Source organism: Perissodus microlepis, chromosome 4, assembly GCF_051167445.1.
Source record: "Perissodus microlepis isolate ML-2025 ecotype Zambia chromosome 4, ASM5116744v1, whole genome shotgun sequence".
Lineage (NCBI taxonomy): Eukaryota > Metazoa > Chordata > Actinopteri > Cichliformes > Cichlidae > Perissodus > Perissodus microlepis.
In genome coordinates, this window is record NC_140464.1 from 17,170,672 (window position 1) to 17,185,579 (window position 14,908).

Consider the following 14,908-nt stretch of genomic DNA (forward strand, 5'->3'; position numbering starts at 1 on the left):
GTTTTACATCATGGCTTGTGAGTGAATAATAAAAGTCTCCCCTCTGTTTCTCTCACTCTCATCCCCTCCCCCTCCCCGCCGAGTCGGCCGCGTCTCGGTGCTTTTCCAGAGAGGGAGAATATCCTCCATCAGGATAGGAATAGAGCGCGATATAAATAAAGCCGGAGAGAAGCAATAGATAGGAGAGGAAAGACCCAGTCAGAGCAGGGTTAGTGGGAGGGGCCGAGCAAGAGGGGTGAGGAAGGAAGGGAGGTGGTGGTGGAGGAGGGGAGGGGGGGGGGGGTTGTCTCATGCCGTGCAAGAGCTGTGCAACTTCTTGGCAGCATTTCAGATATGAGCCTCAGAAGCTTGGCGAGCCGAGCAGACATATTGAGACAAGGATGGTCGCTGCGTTGCACACAACCTAGCTCTTTACAGGATGGTCGGGAGGCACCTCTCCACAGGTATTTCATTACTGTGTTGCACACTCTTCTACTTTCTTCTTGCTCTGTTTTTCCTCCCATCCCTGTGTTGTTTCAGCTGATTGCATTTGCGCACTTTTAAATATTAAAGCGACAGTACACTGTCGAGCATGCAGTGTCGTGTTACAATGTTCTGTGTGTTATTGTGAGGAAGGCATGTGTGCTGTTGAAGCAGGAGCACTGGTTATCCAGACAGGAGATCAGAGCCTTTTTGGCTCTAGTTCAGGACTGAGAAAATGGCGGTCCTGCACTTCTCAGTCGAGTGACGCTACAGAACGACGGCGCTGTGTGTGTCAGAAACACGTTGCCCTCTTTTTCTTTCTTTTTTTTTTTTTTTTTTTTCTCCCCCTTGCTCTCTTCTGCACCCTCTCTCCCTTGTCTGTAGTTGCAAGAATTAAAGTAAGCTTGAAAACATCTTGGTGCACGCATCCTATCACCTCCCTCCTGTTGTTGTGACAGTCGGTGTATTTGCATACAAACTATGCACGCATGTGAGGGCGCATGTAAACAACAGAGGCTTCAGTTTGAGATGTAGCAGAAATGAGCCAGTGAGGTGGCACAAGGTTGATGATTGGAGTAGAGGAGTTTATTGTTTCAGTGCTGGAAATCGCAGCCAGATTGCTTGATTCATTCTACTCGCTCTCGGAGAAATAAGATGAAGCATTTTTGCATGCAGTTGTATGGGTAGATGGAGGTTTTCTGAGGTGTAGAGGTCGTAAGTAAAAGATGTTGTCATTGATCGCATTCTGCAACATGGTTCCCAAGTATGGAATTCCTTTTTTGACTTTTTGGTACAAGGATGCTCCAATCCAGCTTTTTCCAGTTCCTATACTACACCATTACAATGGCTTTGGGTAACTGCCAATACTGAGTACAGGCCCTGTGACAGCGTTGAGCTGTAATCCAGTCTGATGGAAAGAATAATGTAAGATAACAACATTTAGCCTAATTGTTGCTTTATTTATTTATATGTATGTATGTATATATATATGTATATGTATATATATGTGTGTGTGTGTGTGTGTGTATATATGTGTGTGTGTGTATATATATGTGTGTGTGTATATATATGTGTGTGTGTATATATATGTGTGTGTATATGTGAATGTGTGTACTAAATTGGTATTTATTAGTGAAATAACTTGGGACACAGAAATGAATTAAAACATTTAATAAATAATAGTAATTATTTGCACTAGGGTTATTTAAGTTCAGTGTGAGGATCACTACTGTTTACTGTTTTCCTTTACAATCACGCTAGCTTCTAATATAGCCCTGCTCACAACAGGAATGTGTTGAGTCACACACTTGTATCTCAGCTGGAGTAGAGCTCAAAAGAAACAGGAAATCTGAAATAACTGAGTTGACTTGTGTTACCATGAGTGAAACGAAGGCTTTAAAACAGGTGTTAAACCAAACACAAGAGATGCTGATGGGGAAGCATTTTTGTTTATTTAGCACCTTTGAATATAAATGTCCCAACAAAATGAACATTAAAAAACAAAAACTTGCCCAAAAGCATGTTTTATTTAAAATTAGCTCTGGAGTTAATGGGGAGCCAGTGCAGCTGAATTGATAGCTCCCTCATATTGTTATGCTGCCTTCCAGTTGTAGGATTTTTCCACTCAGAAAGTTGGAGAAGCCCCGCCAACCCCGACTTCGTAATCCAAGATGGTGGCAGTGCACGTCAACAGTAGTAAAACTGGGAATCTGTGCTATAAATGTTGTGTATTTGTGACTCGCTAAGCAAGCTGTACACAGAAAAACGACCAAGGTATTGTGTGTTATTGCTGGCGATGGATGAATGGTTCGACCTTGCTAAAGACCAAAATAAATCCTGCTATTTCTTGCTTTTACTACTGCTACCACAGCAGTGGCGTCACTCCCAGCTTCAACTTCAGAGGTAAAATGAGTGCAGCATTAATTCAGCCTGTGCTCTGTGTGCTGACAACTGTTGTAGTAAACAGAGAGGCCCCAACAATAAAGGAATATCACATATCAGATCTGTGCGTCACTAGTTGGAAAGGTGCAGTATCTATCTGTTATGACTTCTGTTTGCAGTGTGTGTGTTAAATTATTTCAGCAAAAATATTTTACATGCAAATGTTTTTAATTTGATTTATTTTTAACCTTGTTTGTTATAAATAACCTCAGAAACTGAAAACTTTATTATTGATGCTTGAGCTGTATACATGCACAGTAAAATAAAGAGCAAAGGCAGCTGTCAAAAAATTAAGACTGTTATTTAACTGAAGGTATTACAAAAATAAATACATTTCAGTGCATTTGAAATGCATGCAGAATTTGGTTTATTGATTTGCTGATATGGGTCAGTCATTTACTAAAAAAGACATTCCTTAGATGGCAGCATATGTTGCTCTAAAGCCTGTGCACATATATCTGTCAGGATTAATGGTGCACAGGTGGAAACTTGCCGTGTCCACTAAAGCACCTCTGCATCACGGTTCCTGGCTTTTGAATTGTGTGTTGATTGCAAGCTGGAATGTCCCTGTCCTCTTCCGTCTGGAGCATTCCACTTCCATTATTTCTCCCAGAAATTGCACATTTTGATTGGTCAGACCACAGAACATTTTTCCACTTCTCCTCAGTCAATCTTAAATCACCTGAGGCCCATAGAATGAGGCAGTTTTGTTTTTTAAATGGTAGCGTAGTTTTAACTTGCATTCATGAATGCAGTGATAATGTTGACAAGTATTCCTGAGCCTGAATCTTTTTATGACCTACAATACATAATAATAATCACAATGATGATAATAACAATAATAATAATTATTATTATTATACGTAGAGCAGTTTTTTTTGTTTTTTTTTATGATAAAATATAAAATACTTCCTCTTGCAGTCTGTATGAAGTGCGGTGAACTTCTTCCCATCAGCCTCTCTGGAAACCTTTTTATCTAATCATGTTACCAATTAGCTTAAAAGGTTCCGAGATAGTATTCTAGCTTTGTACCACATTTCCAATCTTTCTGTTGTTCCTTTCTTTAAATACTCATAACTTTTCAATCATTTTCAATTAGAAACGCAATGTGATCACCGCCATTTTTTTTAAGAATTGCACTAAACTAATTGAACTAATTGAACATTTGAGGGAAAGACGAGAAAGAAAAATATAATATCATGTTTTATTACAAATTCTTTAAATGTACTGAATGCACGGCACCTTATTTTGATAAATGACATATTTTAAAGTGTTCCTTTAGAAATGTGTAGTATTCAAATAAAGTACATAATTTTTATTCATTTACTAATTAAAGCCCCCTCTGTTATCATATTAGTAATTTTTCCTTTTTTTTTAATTTATTTATTTTTATGTGGGTGGTATGTATTTTCATTTATAAAGCATGGTGAAGACACATTGCATGTTGCCATGGTATTTCAACCTTAGTAAGCAAATGTGGGTGTGATGACGTATGCAACTTAGTCTCTCTGCTGTCATCCTGTTGCTCCTGCTTATGACTCATGATTTTTTTGTGTGTGTGTCTATTTTCCTTTCTTTCACACAGAACTGCCCCCACAGAGTGGTCAGGGAGCCCAGTATGATAATCCCCTCTGGGGGCACCTGCCAGCCAACAGAAGTGCAACGAGTGCTGCATCTTCCACCAATCTCAGTGGCTGGGATCAACTAATTATCGACCAGAAGGACACAGAGGCTTGGCCTTCTATTACACTCAGCCAGAGCCAGGTCCCTCCAGGAGGATGCCCTTTGGACACTGACTCTGGTCACCTGACCAGCAGCAGCAGAAGCAGTAGTACTAGCAGTAGTTGTAGTACAGTGAGTATGGCCACGGGAACAAATAGCCAAACAGGCCACTTCCCTGCCAACCACCTCAGCAGCAAAGCCAACAGTGGGCCCAGCCCTGCCAATCATACTGGAACCAGCATGCTCTCTGGCCAGGTTGCAGCCAGTCGCAGCTGGGGCCCTGGGGCTGTATCTTCCCATTGCCCCCCTCAGTCCTCAATGGGGAGTGAAACGAAGAGTGACAGCCCAGGAGGAGGAGGAGGCAGTACTAGGAGCTGGGGTCCTTCATCATCCTCCAGCACCAACTTTAACTTGAACCTAAACCCTAATGCCAACCCGTCTGCCTGGCCCATGTTGGGGCATGACGGAAGTGGCACAGGGGGAGGCAGCTCAGGGGGAGCCAACACCATTTCACCTCCTCACTCTACACCCAACCTCTGCAATCCACCTGGCCCCCCACCAGCCCAGACCAGCACCTGTACCGGAGCCAACACTAACAGCAACTCCTCGGGGATTGGCAATGCCTGGATTACCATGATGGCTTCTGATGCAGAGCCACACCCCTCCCCGTCCACGAATGTGTCTTTCAGTTCAGAACCTCAGAACCTTAAAACTGATGGTCCAAATCACACTAATAAGCAGGAACCCCCCAGCCCCATCCGCAGTTTGCCTGGCTGGGGAAGTGCACCTGTAGGCTTGGGTTCCATGACCCAGCCACCGCCAGGAGGCTCACAGGTCAATGGTGAAGATGGTAATTCAGTATGGGGTAACAGTGGCAACTCAAAGGCAAGTTCATCTAAGGAGGCACCTGGCTGGGGCCATGAAGGAGATGGAACAGGGAACTCTGGAGGCTGGGGTGAACACCCTGAAGAGACCCAGGGAGGATGGGATACACCCAGCTCTCCCGCACAGGACTCTCAGTCCATCTCATGGAGCAGGGCTGTAAGCACAGCTGCGGCTAGTGAAGGAAGCAGTGACAGCATGGAAGGCCATCCCCAGCAAAAAGACCGGTCATCCAGAGAAAAATCAGCTCCTTTGATGCCTGCCCAGGATCTGGACCCCAGGGTGCTGTGCAACAGTGGCTGGGGACAGACTCCCGTTCGCCAGCACACTTCCTGGGACATGGACGATACCAAACGTAAGAGTGATGTAGGCACTGGATCATGGGGCTCTGGCTCAACCACTCCAGTCGATGCCCAGGGGCCCTCCAACACTAACACAGGCCCTAGCCAGATGACTGACTCTGGGAGCAAAAATGATGCGCCTGGTTCTCAGGGCACTTCTGGTTGGGGTGGTAACATAGCAGCTACCAACCAGCCAAGCTCTGGTTGGGGAGAGCCACCCAGCAACATCAAGCCCCCAGGTGGCCCTGGTGGTTGGGGAAACCCTCCACCAGGAGGTCCAAGCACCAGTATACCCAAAAATGGTGGTCAGTCCTGGGGAGAGAAGCCAAGTGGGTGGGAAGATTCTCACATCAAGTCAGGATCCCAGAACTGGGGAGAACAGCCCAAAGCATCTCACACTTGGGCTAGCAGTGGAGTGAGCAATAACACAGCAGAGTGGGGGGACTCAGAAGAGAGTAAAAAGAGTCCCACTAATGCTTGGGAAGGAGAACCACGAGGCTGGGGAATGTCTTCTCAAGGACCTGGAGGTAATGCTGGCTGGGGAGAGTCACTTCCTCAGCGACCCAGTGGTCCCTCTCAAGGCTGGGGGGGCAAGCCTCAAGATGGGCTTAGTGGTAACAATGGAGGAGGGAGCATGGGGTCCTGGGGGGGATCGGGCTCAGTGAAACAAGGTCCAGGTAGGGGTGGAAATAAGCAGGAATCCTCAACAACTGAGCCCACAGGCTGGGAAGAGCCCTCCCCTCCTTCCATCCGACGCAAGATGGAGATCGATGACGGGACCTCTGCTTGGGGCGATCCCGGTACCTACAACAAGGCAGTCAATCTGTGGGACAGGAACAATTCAGGATCGTCCCAAGCTAAAGTTACTACTGGAGGCAATAATCCCCCCAGCACCAACAACAACCATCCCCACCCTCTCAATCACCCTTACCACGGGCCACCTGCACCTTTACAGAACCACAGCCAAAACAGCCAGAACTCAGGCCCCACCAGCGGGCCTTTGGATCCTACTGTGCAACACCAGCCTGGAGCATCTCACAACAGAGGTCCCCTGATGGCTCAAGGTAAGGTGATATAAACTATATATTATGCAGACTGTAACATGACTTGCTCAGATTTCCCTGTTTATGAATGCTAACAATGTATAGTTAATATACACCGTCAGCATTCAAATTTTTGATTTCAATGAGTTTAATGTAGCTAATGGTAAACTATAATGCCTGCCTGGGTTTCCTAGTTTCTTCATCCTTGTTCACTGTTCAAAGCAAAAGGTGCTAAAAAGCTTGTTTGGTGGTTGGCTTTGTCCGCTACTAAGCTCCAAGCTGTTGATCCACTTAAAGGTAATATCTTAACCTAGTTTACTCTCTTTGGATTTGCCTCTAATCAACTATCTAAATCAGGTAGGTAGTGCCAGGCCTGTCCCTCAGTGACGCCCTCACATTTCACAACTCTCGGCTCGACTATGGGGGCAACCCTGGCAACCTCACATGGCAGAGGAAACACAAGAATGCTGTTTACAAAGGGCCTCCTGAAAATATTGATTCACCACAAACTGTTTGAGATAGATAGGAAGTGTGTGATTATATAGGAGCCACCATCTGTCAGTAGTTGAAGGGAGGAAGAGGAGGAGGAGCAAGACACTGTGCACTGGGCAGAAGCCTCCTGCTGGCCCTCATTTGACTCTTCATGTTGAACCCTTTGGATCAATCCTGACAGCAGGCTGTTCACTGGCTGTTTAATATAGAGTTTTAGTGACATACAATGGATAGAAACAAACTCTTCAGATCTTGTTTAGATCAGTGCACCTCTTACCCAGTGACACAAGAGGGTTGAATGTTAACTATAATTTTGAAGCAGCCTTTGGGACTTGACCTTTCCCTGGGGAGAGAGCTAAACTGAGCCTGGCGCTGCTGCAGGCCTAGAGACAGCACTCTGTCTTTCTTGCCAAAAGGGACGGGACCATGCCAAATCTTAAATGGGCATCTCCTCCCTCCATCAACCTTCCTGCTAAGCCAAACCCAGGTTTCTGCCTCTCTGCATGGCTGGCATTTCACACTTCAAAGCAGAAGGCTAAATCAGTTTAGTGGTGTTAACCGGACTCAGTTATATTTAAGCCTTAGGTTATTAGGGATCAAATACTAAAATGTTTGGTTTTTCTATGTATATATGGACATTGAATATGGTCAAGACACAATCATACATCACTGTTAGATTTCCATCCCATTTTCTGTGTCTTAGGCATCTACCATGCACATTTAAACTTAGCTAGCAAAGTAAACCAGGCCGTGCTGTATGGCACAAAGAGCCATTATTGTTGCTCTGTATGAAGGGCAAGAAATAATGATTTGGTCTCTGTCATTTAAACACACAATTTTGCAAACAGAAGTCAGTGTAATGAACAAATGGCATATCGTAACACCAAAATCTTTGTAGTTTAATTTGAAACTGTGTAGTCACAATATTGGAAAAAAAAAAAAAACGCCGCATGATCTGATTGGTTTCTGAGTAGTACTTATTGTGTTTGTGTGTCCTCCAGGTTGGGGAGAGATATCCAGCTCCCACACAAAATCGGAGAGCTCCTGGGGGGAACCTGCATCTTCCCCGGTCAGCGTGGATAATGGGACGTCTGCCTGGGGCAAACCCAGCGGGAACTGTGGGGGCTGGGGGGAAAGCAATCCCGAGAGCTATGGCAGGGGCAACCCGACAATGACACCTGCATCTTGTAAACCTGGTAAATGGCTCAGTCTCGTCCAAGTGTGGATAGCTTTGGGATACAATCATACTGTATGTGTTGCTATACTGCTTAAAAACAGAAGTTCTCTCCCGGTGAGTCAAGTCAAGGACATCAATATGGCACAAGGCAAGCAGGAGTACTTGGGTTTTGCACATAAATCTACACTGACCCCTAGTGGCTATATTATGTTTTTGACGCAGTCTCTATGTGAAATATAAAACATCGTACAAACAAGTTTTTAATTATGCATTATAAACATAACCAGCTTAAGAGACTCATGCATATTACCCAACCATCCCCAGTGCTTTTGAGCCAGGTTGTCAAGCGTGGTTCAAACATCCTACCCATATAGTTGAGATTAACTTGGACCAGGGAATAGTAGGTTATAAACCAAATAATTAAATCTTCTGATATTTTATTCCAGATTTGGAAGACAACATACGTTATGTTCATAATTTACCTGTTGCTCTTGTTCATACTGCTTATTTTAATAATTAACTTCTTGTTATTTATAAAGACAATAAGAATAACAATAGAATTAATAGTAGCTTTGTGCTCATGGTAACACATAACTTACATTCACGTTCTTAATGTTAACATTTTTTTTTTTTTAACCACCAAAAAGCCCCGTTCAGCTGACTAATGGTTACTTTTAGTGATTCAACTATGTTAATTTAACTAAGGAAAATTACTCTTTTGCTAATTGTTTTGACATATTGCTCATGTTTCCGTCTTGGCATATTTATATTTAAAAAAAAAAAAAAAAAGAAAGAAAGAAAAACTTGTTGCATGTGTGGCTTTGAGTGTTGTGAGCATTTACTCTTCAGAAATGAAACCACACTTTCGAGGGTGTATGAACAAGTCTGTTTGTGTATTTAATGCACAGTGCAGCGGTGGTTGTAAGAGACAGCTGCCCTCACACTCAGAGGCTCTAAAAGAGAGATAATGGGTATTAAAAACAGAACAGAACTCTGCTTTAATCAAGGTTTTTTTTTTTTTTAATACTTTGGCCCAGTCATTGTTCTAATACTGGGTTTCAGTATCCATCCTGTTGATATGTGAGATATTGTAGTACTTTGAGCATGTTATTTTAAATAATGACAAACATCACAAATATGCCACATAAGGTAGCTGTTTTGCCCTTATTATTTGTTGTTATGTGTTTTTGTGTGGTTGTTTCCAGCTCCCAAACCTATGCAAGATGGATGGGGAGGTGGAAGTGAAGACCTGAGCCTGTCAGGTGGTCAGTGGGATGCAGAGGAGGTAGACATGTGGAATAGCACTGCCTCCCAGGAGAGCAACTCTTCCTGTAACTCTTGGAGCAATGCAAATAAAAAGGCCCCACCAAAGGTGTGCAGCACAAATGCTTGGATAAAGAATACTTCCTTATGCTTTTATTTGACATCATAAGAAATCAGTTAATTGCATTGACATTGTCATTTTTGATCACATCTCCCACAGGGGAAGATCCCAGGGAAGCAGGATGAGGTCTGGATCATGAATCGTCTCATCAAGCAGCTGACTGACATGGGCTTCCCTGTGAGTGCTTAGTCTTTTCTTTAAAAAAAAAAAAAAAAAAAATATATATATATAAATAAAAACATTCAATAGCCATTTTATAAACTTCTGATTAAAAGACTAGTAATTAATAATAATAAAGCTAATCATGAAATGCTTATAACAGCATAATTTTGATCCGAACATTTTGGGATTCATCTTTTTCTCTGTTTTCAGAGGGATCCGGCAGAGGAGGCTTTGAAGAGCAACAACATGAACCTGGATCAGGCCATGAGTGCCCTGCTGGAAAAGAAGACGGAGCTTGACAAGCGTGGGATGGGGATAGCTGGCCATGACTACAACAACGGGCTCATCAACAAGCCCATGAGCTGCCCTCGGCCTCCGCTTCTTTCCAAAGACCCCTCAGCAGATCCCCGCCTGCCCTTCATGGATAAGGTGAGTCACTCCATTGTTAATCCATATTTAAATACGCTGTGCATGTACAGTATTAAATTCCCAGCTGATGACAGCAGAGTGTCTAAATGTTTCCTGGGATTTCTGCACGTTGTAGTACATCATACCTGAGCTGAGCCACAAATGTAGATCGTCTCCATTAAAACAAGGCCACTTCAGTAGAGTAAATGCTAAAGAAAATGATCGACATGTCCTCTTTTCGGCAGGTGCAGAGTGGAATGTTTGGCGGTGGTGGAGCAGCACAAGTCCGGGCTATGCCGCAGCCGCAGCCGCCTCCTCAGCCACCAGTGCCGCCTCTCAGCTCCTCTCAGCCTAGTCTACGTGCTCAAGTGCCTCAGTTTCTCTCCCCTCAGGTACACTCATACACAGAAATATGAACTTATTTAACACTTCCTGTCTAAATATCCTGTCTAAATATTAGGAGAGAACGAGTTTGTATGTATACAGTGGTGAATACTTCAGACTTGTATACCATAACCTTTAAAACCAGCCATGTGAGATTCTTACATTTATTATTTCAGTTCAAATGTCTCAGAGTCTAACACGAGAAAGGTGCAGATTATACATAAGGCAGATTCTCAGTTTTAAGTCTTCATTTTGTTAAGTCGTTGTCTACTTATCTTTTTCTTCCACAGGTTCAAGCACAGCTCTTACAGTTTGCAGCAAAAAACATTGGTCTGAATCCTGCACTTTTAACCTCACCAATAAACCCTCAACATATGACCCTTCTAAATCAACTTTACCAGCTGCAACTGGTGAGTCTCATTTAGTTTTATCTGCTTTCAGTTTTGTTGGATACATCTGAGCATTTTAAATTCATCTTTAACCTCATACGTAACTAAAAAGGACATGTGGTCATATTGTTTATTCGACATTTATTGTGCGTGGCATTGAGAAACTTTTAATCCTGCTTATGCCTGCACAGGCGTACCAGCGTTTACAAATTCAGCAGCAGATGTTGCAGGCGCAGCGCAATGTTTCTGGCCCCATTCGACAACAAGAGCAGCAAGTAGGTTCACTTTTTAATTCTCCTACTGGATCTGTAAAACCTGCGCATTGAATATCCATCATGTTTATTTTTTTCCTAGGTTGCACGTACAATCAATAACATGCAGCAGCAGATCCAACAGCACCAGCGTCAGCTGGCCCAGGCCCTGCTGATGAAGCAGCAGCAACAGCAACCGCCCCCTTCCCACTCAGGCCTGCACCCTGGTGGAGCCAAATCCTCCCTGGATTCATTTCCAGGTCATCCCCAGGCTCCAGGCCTCCCTGACCTGCAGACCAAAGAGCCGCAGTCATCTCCTAACACCTACAGCCCCTACTCTCTCTGTGAGTAGTATCAGCATTGCTCTTTGAATGTGGAAAAGTAGTCCTTGCAGGATTGTGAAGTAACATCTCCCTATGTCCTCAGCTGGACTGAATGTAAACTGCATGGAGGTGGGAAGTCTGTCAATGAAGGAACCCCCCCAACCCCAATCGCGCCTGTCACAGTGGACACACCCAAACTCCATCGAAAGCCTCTCTGGAAACTCTTCTCCATTGGAGCCCAACCTGGGCAAGCATGGTGAGAAAGAAAACAGGGCTCGCTGTCATGATTATTTCACCTAATAGCCTTGTGACACTGGAGACGAGTGTTCAATGTGTGAAATGCAGATCTGAAATGTGGACTGGAAGTTGTATATCCAGCATGATATATTCAAACAATATGTTTACGAGACCCAACGCCAGCTTCAAAATCCCTTTGTATTTGAGCGTGTTGAAAATACTGTTTCAGCAGTTTCTGCCAGTTATTTAAAAACTGTTAATGTATTTGGGTTTTAGATGTAAAACCTTGTCTCATTGTGCTTTTCTTAGGTGCCAACCTGGGCCCTCCTGGAAAGCCCACTCAGCTGGATGAATCTTACAGCCCCTACAGCCTGATATCCAGCTCAGAGTCTCCTTCCAGCCCTCTGGTGCCTCCAGACAGCTGGGGACAAAGCAAAGGCAGCAGTGACAAAATGGCCAATGGGACCAATATCAACTGGCCACCAGGTGAGCAGTGCTCATGTTCTCAGTTTGTCAGCTTTAAGTTTGTTATGTTGTCTGCCAAAAACTGCTTTGTCATATCTTCAGGACGGGCATTTTAATTCATGTGCAGAAAATGAGCATAATAGAAAAACCTTTACCTGTGAAACATGCCTGTTATAAGTTTCTTTGGTGTCCCGTAAGTAAGAAAATCATGCGCACATGTTCCTTTTACTTTCAGAGTTTTGTCCTGGTGTACCGTGGAAGGGCCTCCAGAATATCGACCCTGAAACTGACCCCAACGTGACCCCCGGCAGCGTCCCCAGCGGACCCACCATCAACACAAATATCCAAGATGTCAACCGCTACCTGCTCCGGGACAGGAGCGGAGGTGAGAACAGGAGAAGTGAGTGAAGGCCGGACCACGTCGCCTCCAAATCAAGATGCTCAGTTTGAGTGTTTTGGTTCTGATGTTTAAAGTCAAATAAGTAAAGAGATGAATTGGAGATGATTTTAAAAAAGAAAGGTGTATGAATCAGCCGTGATCCGGTGTGTTTCTGCCACCTGAGAGCCTGCTTCTTTTTCTTTCGTTCTTCATTTTCCTACTTTTTTAACTGCTGCTGTAATCATTGTCATATTCTATATTCTTCTCTTCTTAAAGAACCTTACTGTCATCATTTGTTGTGTGTTTTTCTTTATGCCATTTTCTCTCTGCTGCGTTTTCCTTATTTGTTTTGTATCTATTTGTTTGTGTTGCTGGCGTTGGCTTAGGCTCCTCTCCCACCTCATCTCAGAACGAGGCTCTGCCTCCCTCCACTGATTGGCCAGTCAGTGGCTACACTAGCTCGTTCAGTCTTTCGTCCCCGGAGATGGAGGATGCAGGTACATGGTTTATCCACAACCACCCACCCACCCCCTCGCCACACTGCAGTGGCTAATTTCACTGCAAGTCAGCGTTTTCCTCTCCTTCCTGTTACTTTAACACCCAGAGCTTCAGCCATTCACTGGAGAGACGTGTCTTCTTTTCCATATGAGTCACTGCTCCTGATTAAACGTGACCTTCATTTGAGCTCTATCCCTGTCAGTTTTGTGTATCATGCAGTGCATAATCCCCTCCCTGCGATGTTAGTGTATCTCCTTCCTCCTCTGTGTGCGGCATGGAGAGTACAGCTTGTCGTGTTTCCCGTTTTTATAGCGACTCTTAACTGGTCTGTTTGAATGAAGTAATTTTCCTTTTTTGTGTGTCTCTCAAACACATCTCATGCATACGCTAACACACTGTGGGGTTTTGTGCCACCTGCGCCACACACAAATGTGCATGAAGGCCACCAAGTTCAGTTATTTTTGGTTTATATGTAAAGTGTGTGCTTCACAGAAACAGAAGATAGATTTGTACCATGACACAAGATGAGATTATTTTGGAGTAAAATCCAGCGAAGGCTGTACTTTGTAATGCAGTCTTTACTTGCTTATTCATATTCACCTTTGGACAGTTTCTCAGAACTTTTCAGCGATTTCATCCTGCAGGACTCCTTCCTGCGGGAGCAGTTGTCTTTCGGACGAATGATTCTGCAGACCAACCTTTGCCATCCTCTTTTTCTTGTAGGTAAACTGTCAGAGATGAAATCCACTTGGTCTCCAGGCCCCATTTCTCACAGCCAGGCCTCTCTGTCCCACGAGCTGTGGAAGGTCCCACAGGGCCCTCGGAGCAGCACCACAGCCCCTTCCCGCCCCCCGCCTGGCCTCACCAACACAAAGCCTTCCTCCACCTGGGGGGGCAGCTCTCTGGGTCTGGGACAAGGCTGGAGCAGCTCTTACACCACAGGTAGTGTTACAAAGAGGTTATTGTGTCTCCAATGTTTGTCATGTTCCTCTTCAAACGCTTCACGTGAATTTTGTCATGTCATGAATCCAAAAGACAGATATAACTGTGTTAAAATAACAAACCAACAGAGCTTCAAACTTTTGGAAGACAATGCACTTCTAATAGGAATTGTTTCCATAGGTGATTTGGAAGAAAACAGCATTCATGTGAAAATACTGGACACTTAAAAAATGAAAACAGTGGAATAATTAGAAATGAAACCGTATAGCAAAGATGAAAAGTTCACATTCTGTGAGCCGTGCAGAGGTTAGAGTGTATTTAAAGTACTATGTGTGAGCGTGGTTGTCAGTATACTCTCATAGGAGGAGGCACTTTGATGTGGCCTACGACCGCAGGGCTGCTGTACAGGTAGAGCACAGGCAGGAATAACGCCTCGAGAAGATCTTGTTGTGGTTGAACGTTGAAATCAACTGACTCTTGTCAGCTTTTCTTTTTTTCGTGGGTGAAGTTGACACCACCCATTGAGCTTAACTGACTTGATTCTGGTTTCACACAAGCTTGGGAAGTATGAACCACATGCCAACAGACTTCTTCCTTTCGCTGCTGTCTCTTTCTCATGCACAGCAGGTACCACATGGAGTACAGACAGCTCCACCAGAACAAGTAGCTGGCTCGTGCTGAGGAACCTCACTCCGCAGGTAAGAGGCTTGCTTCTCCACAGTTTTTGAAAATACGCCCATTTGTAGCTAAAATTAAATGAGCTGGCTCACCATTGGCAGCTGTTTTTTCTTTTTCAGATTGATGGTTCGACTCTGCGAACACTGTGCATGCAACACGGCCCCCTCATCACATTCCACCTCAACCTGACACAGGGAAACGCTGTAGTGCGCTACAGCTCCAAGGACGAAGCTGCCAAGGCGCAAAAGTCCCTGCACATGTACGTGCATCAGCGCATTGGTTCAAAGTGTTTCACTTAGTTGATTTTAGGGCACTTTAACCATGAATCATTTGTGTTTTTGCTTCCAT

At 44.2% G+C, this 14,908-nt stretch overlaps 1 protein-coding gene across 9 annotated transcripts in view; it reads left to right on the top strand.

Moving 5' to 3' along the window:
* tnrc6c1 (trinucleotide repeat containing adaptor 6C1) overlaps window positions 1–14,908 on the top strand; it is a 47,880-nt gene that overhangs the window by 25,409 nt on the left and 7,563 nt on the right. For 2 of the 9 annotated variants that reach the window (XM_084926165.1, XM_084926173.1), the window contains 16 exons: window positions 3,989–6,412; window positions 7,885–8,079; window positions 9,266–9,432; window positions 9,544–9,621; window positions 9,817–10,035; window positions 10,260–10,406; window positions 10,689–10,808; window positions 10,979–11,062; window positions 11,142–11,382; window positions 11,465–11,617; window positions 11,908–12,084; window positions 12,299–12,463; window positions 12,829–12,939; window positions 13,664–13,882; window positions 14,507–14,580; window positions 14,680–14,819. In XM_084926165.1, the coding sequence (XP_084782291.1) occupies window positions 3,989–6,412; window positions 7,885–8,079; window positions 9,266–9,432; window positions 9,544–9,621; window positions 9,817–10,035; window positions 10,260–10,406; window positions 10,689–10,808; window positions 10,979–11,062; window positions 11,142–11,382; window positions 11,465–11,617; window positions 11,908–12,084; window positions 12,299–12,463; window positions 12,829–12,939; window positions 13,664–13,882; window positions 14,507–14,580; window positions 14,680–14,819 (4,714 nt within the window). Of the gene's footprint in view, window positions 1–282; window positions 444–3,988; window positions 6,413–7,884; window positions 8,080–9,265; window positions 9,433–9,543; window positions 9,622–9,816; window positions 10,036–10,259; window positions 10,407–10,688; window positions 10,809–10,978; window positions 11,063–11,141; window positions 11,383–11,464; window positions 11,618–11,907; window positions 12,085–12,298; window positions 12,464–12,828; window positions 12,940–13,663; window positions 13,883–14,506; window positions 14,581–14,679; window positions 14,820–14,908 lie in introns of those variants that run through there. The other 7 variants (XM_084926174.1, XM_084926166.1, XM_084926169.1 and 4 more) reach the window with 7 other exon arrangements.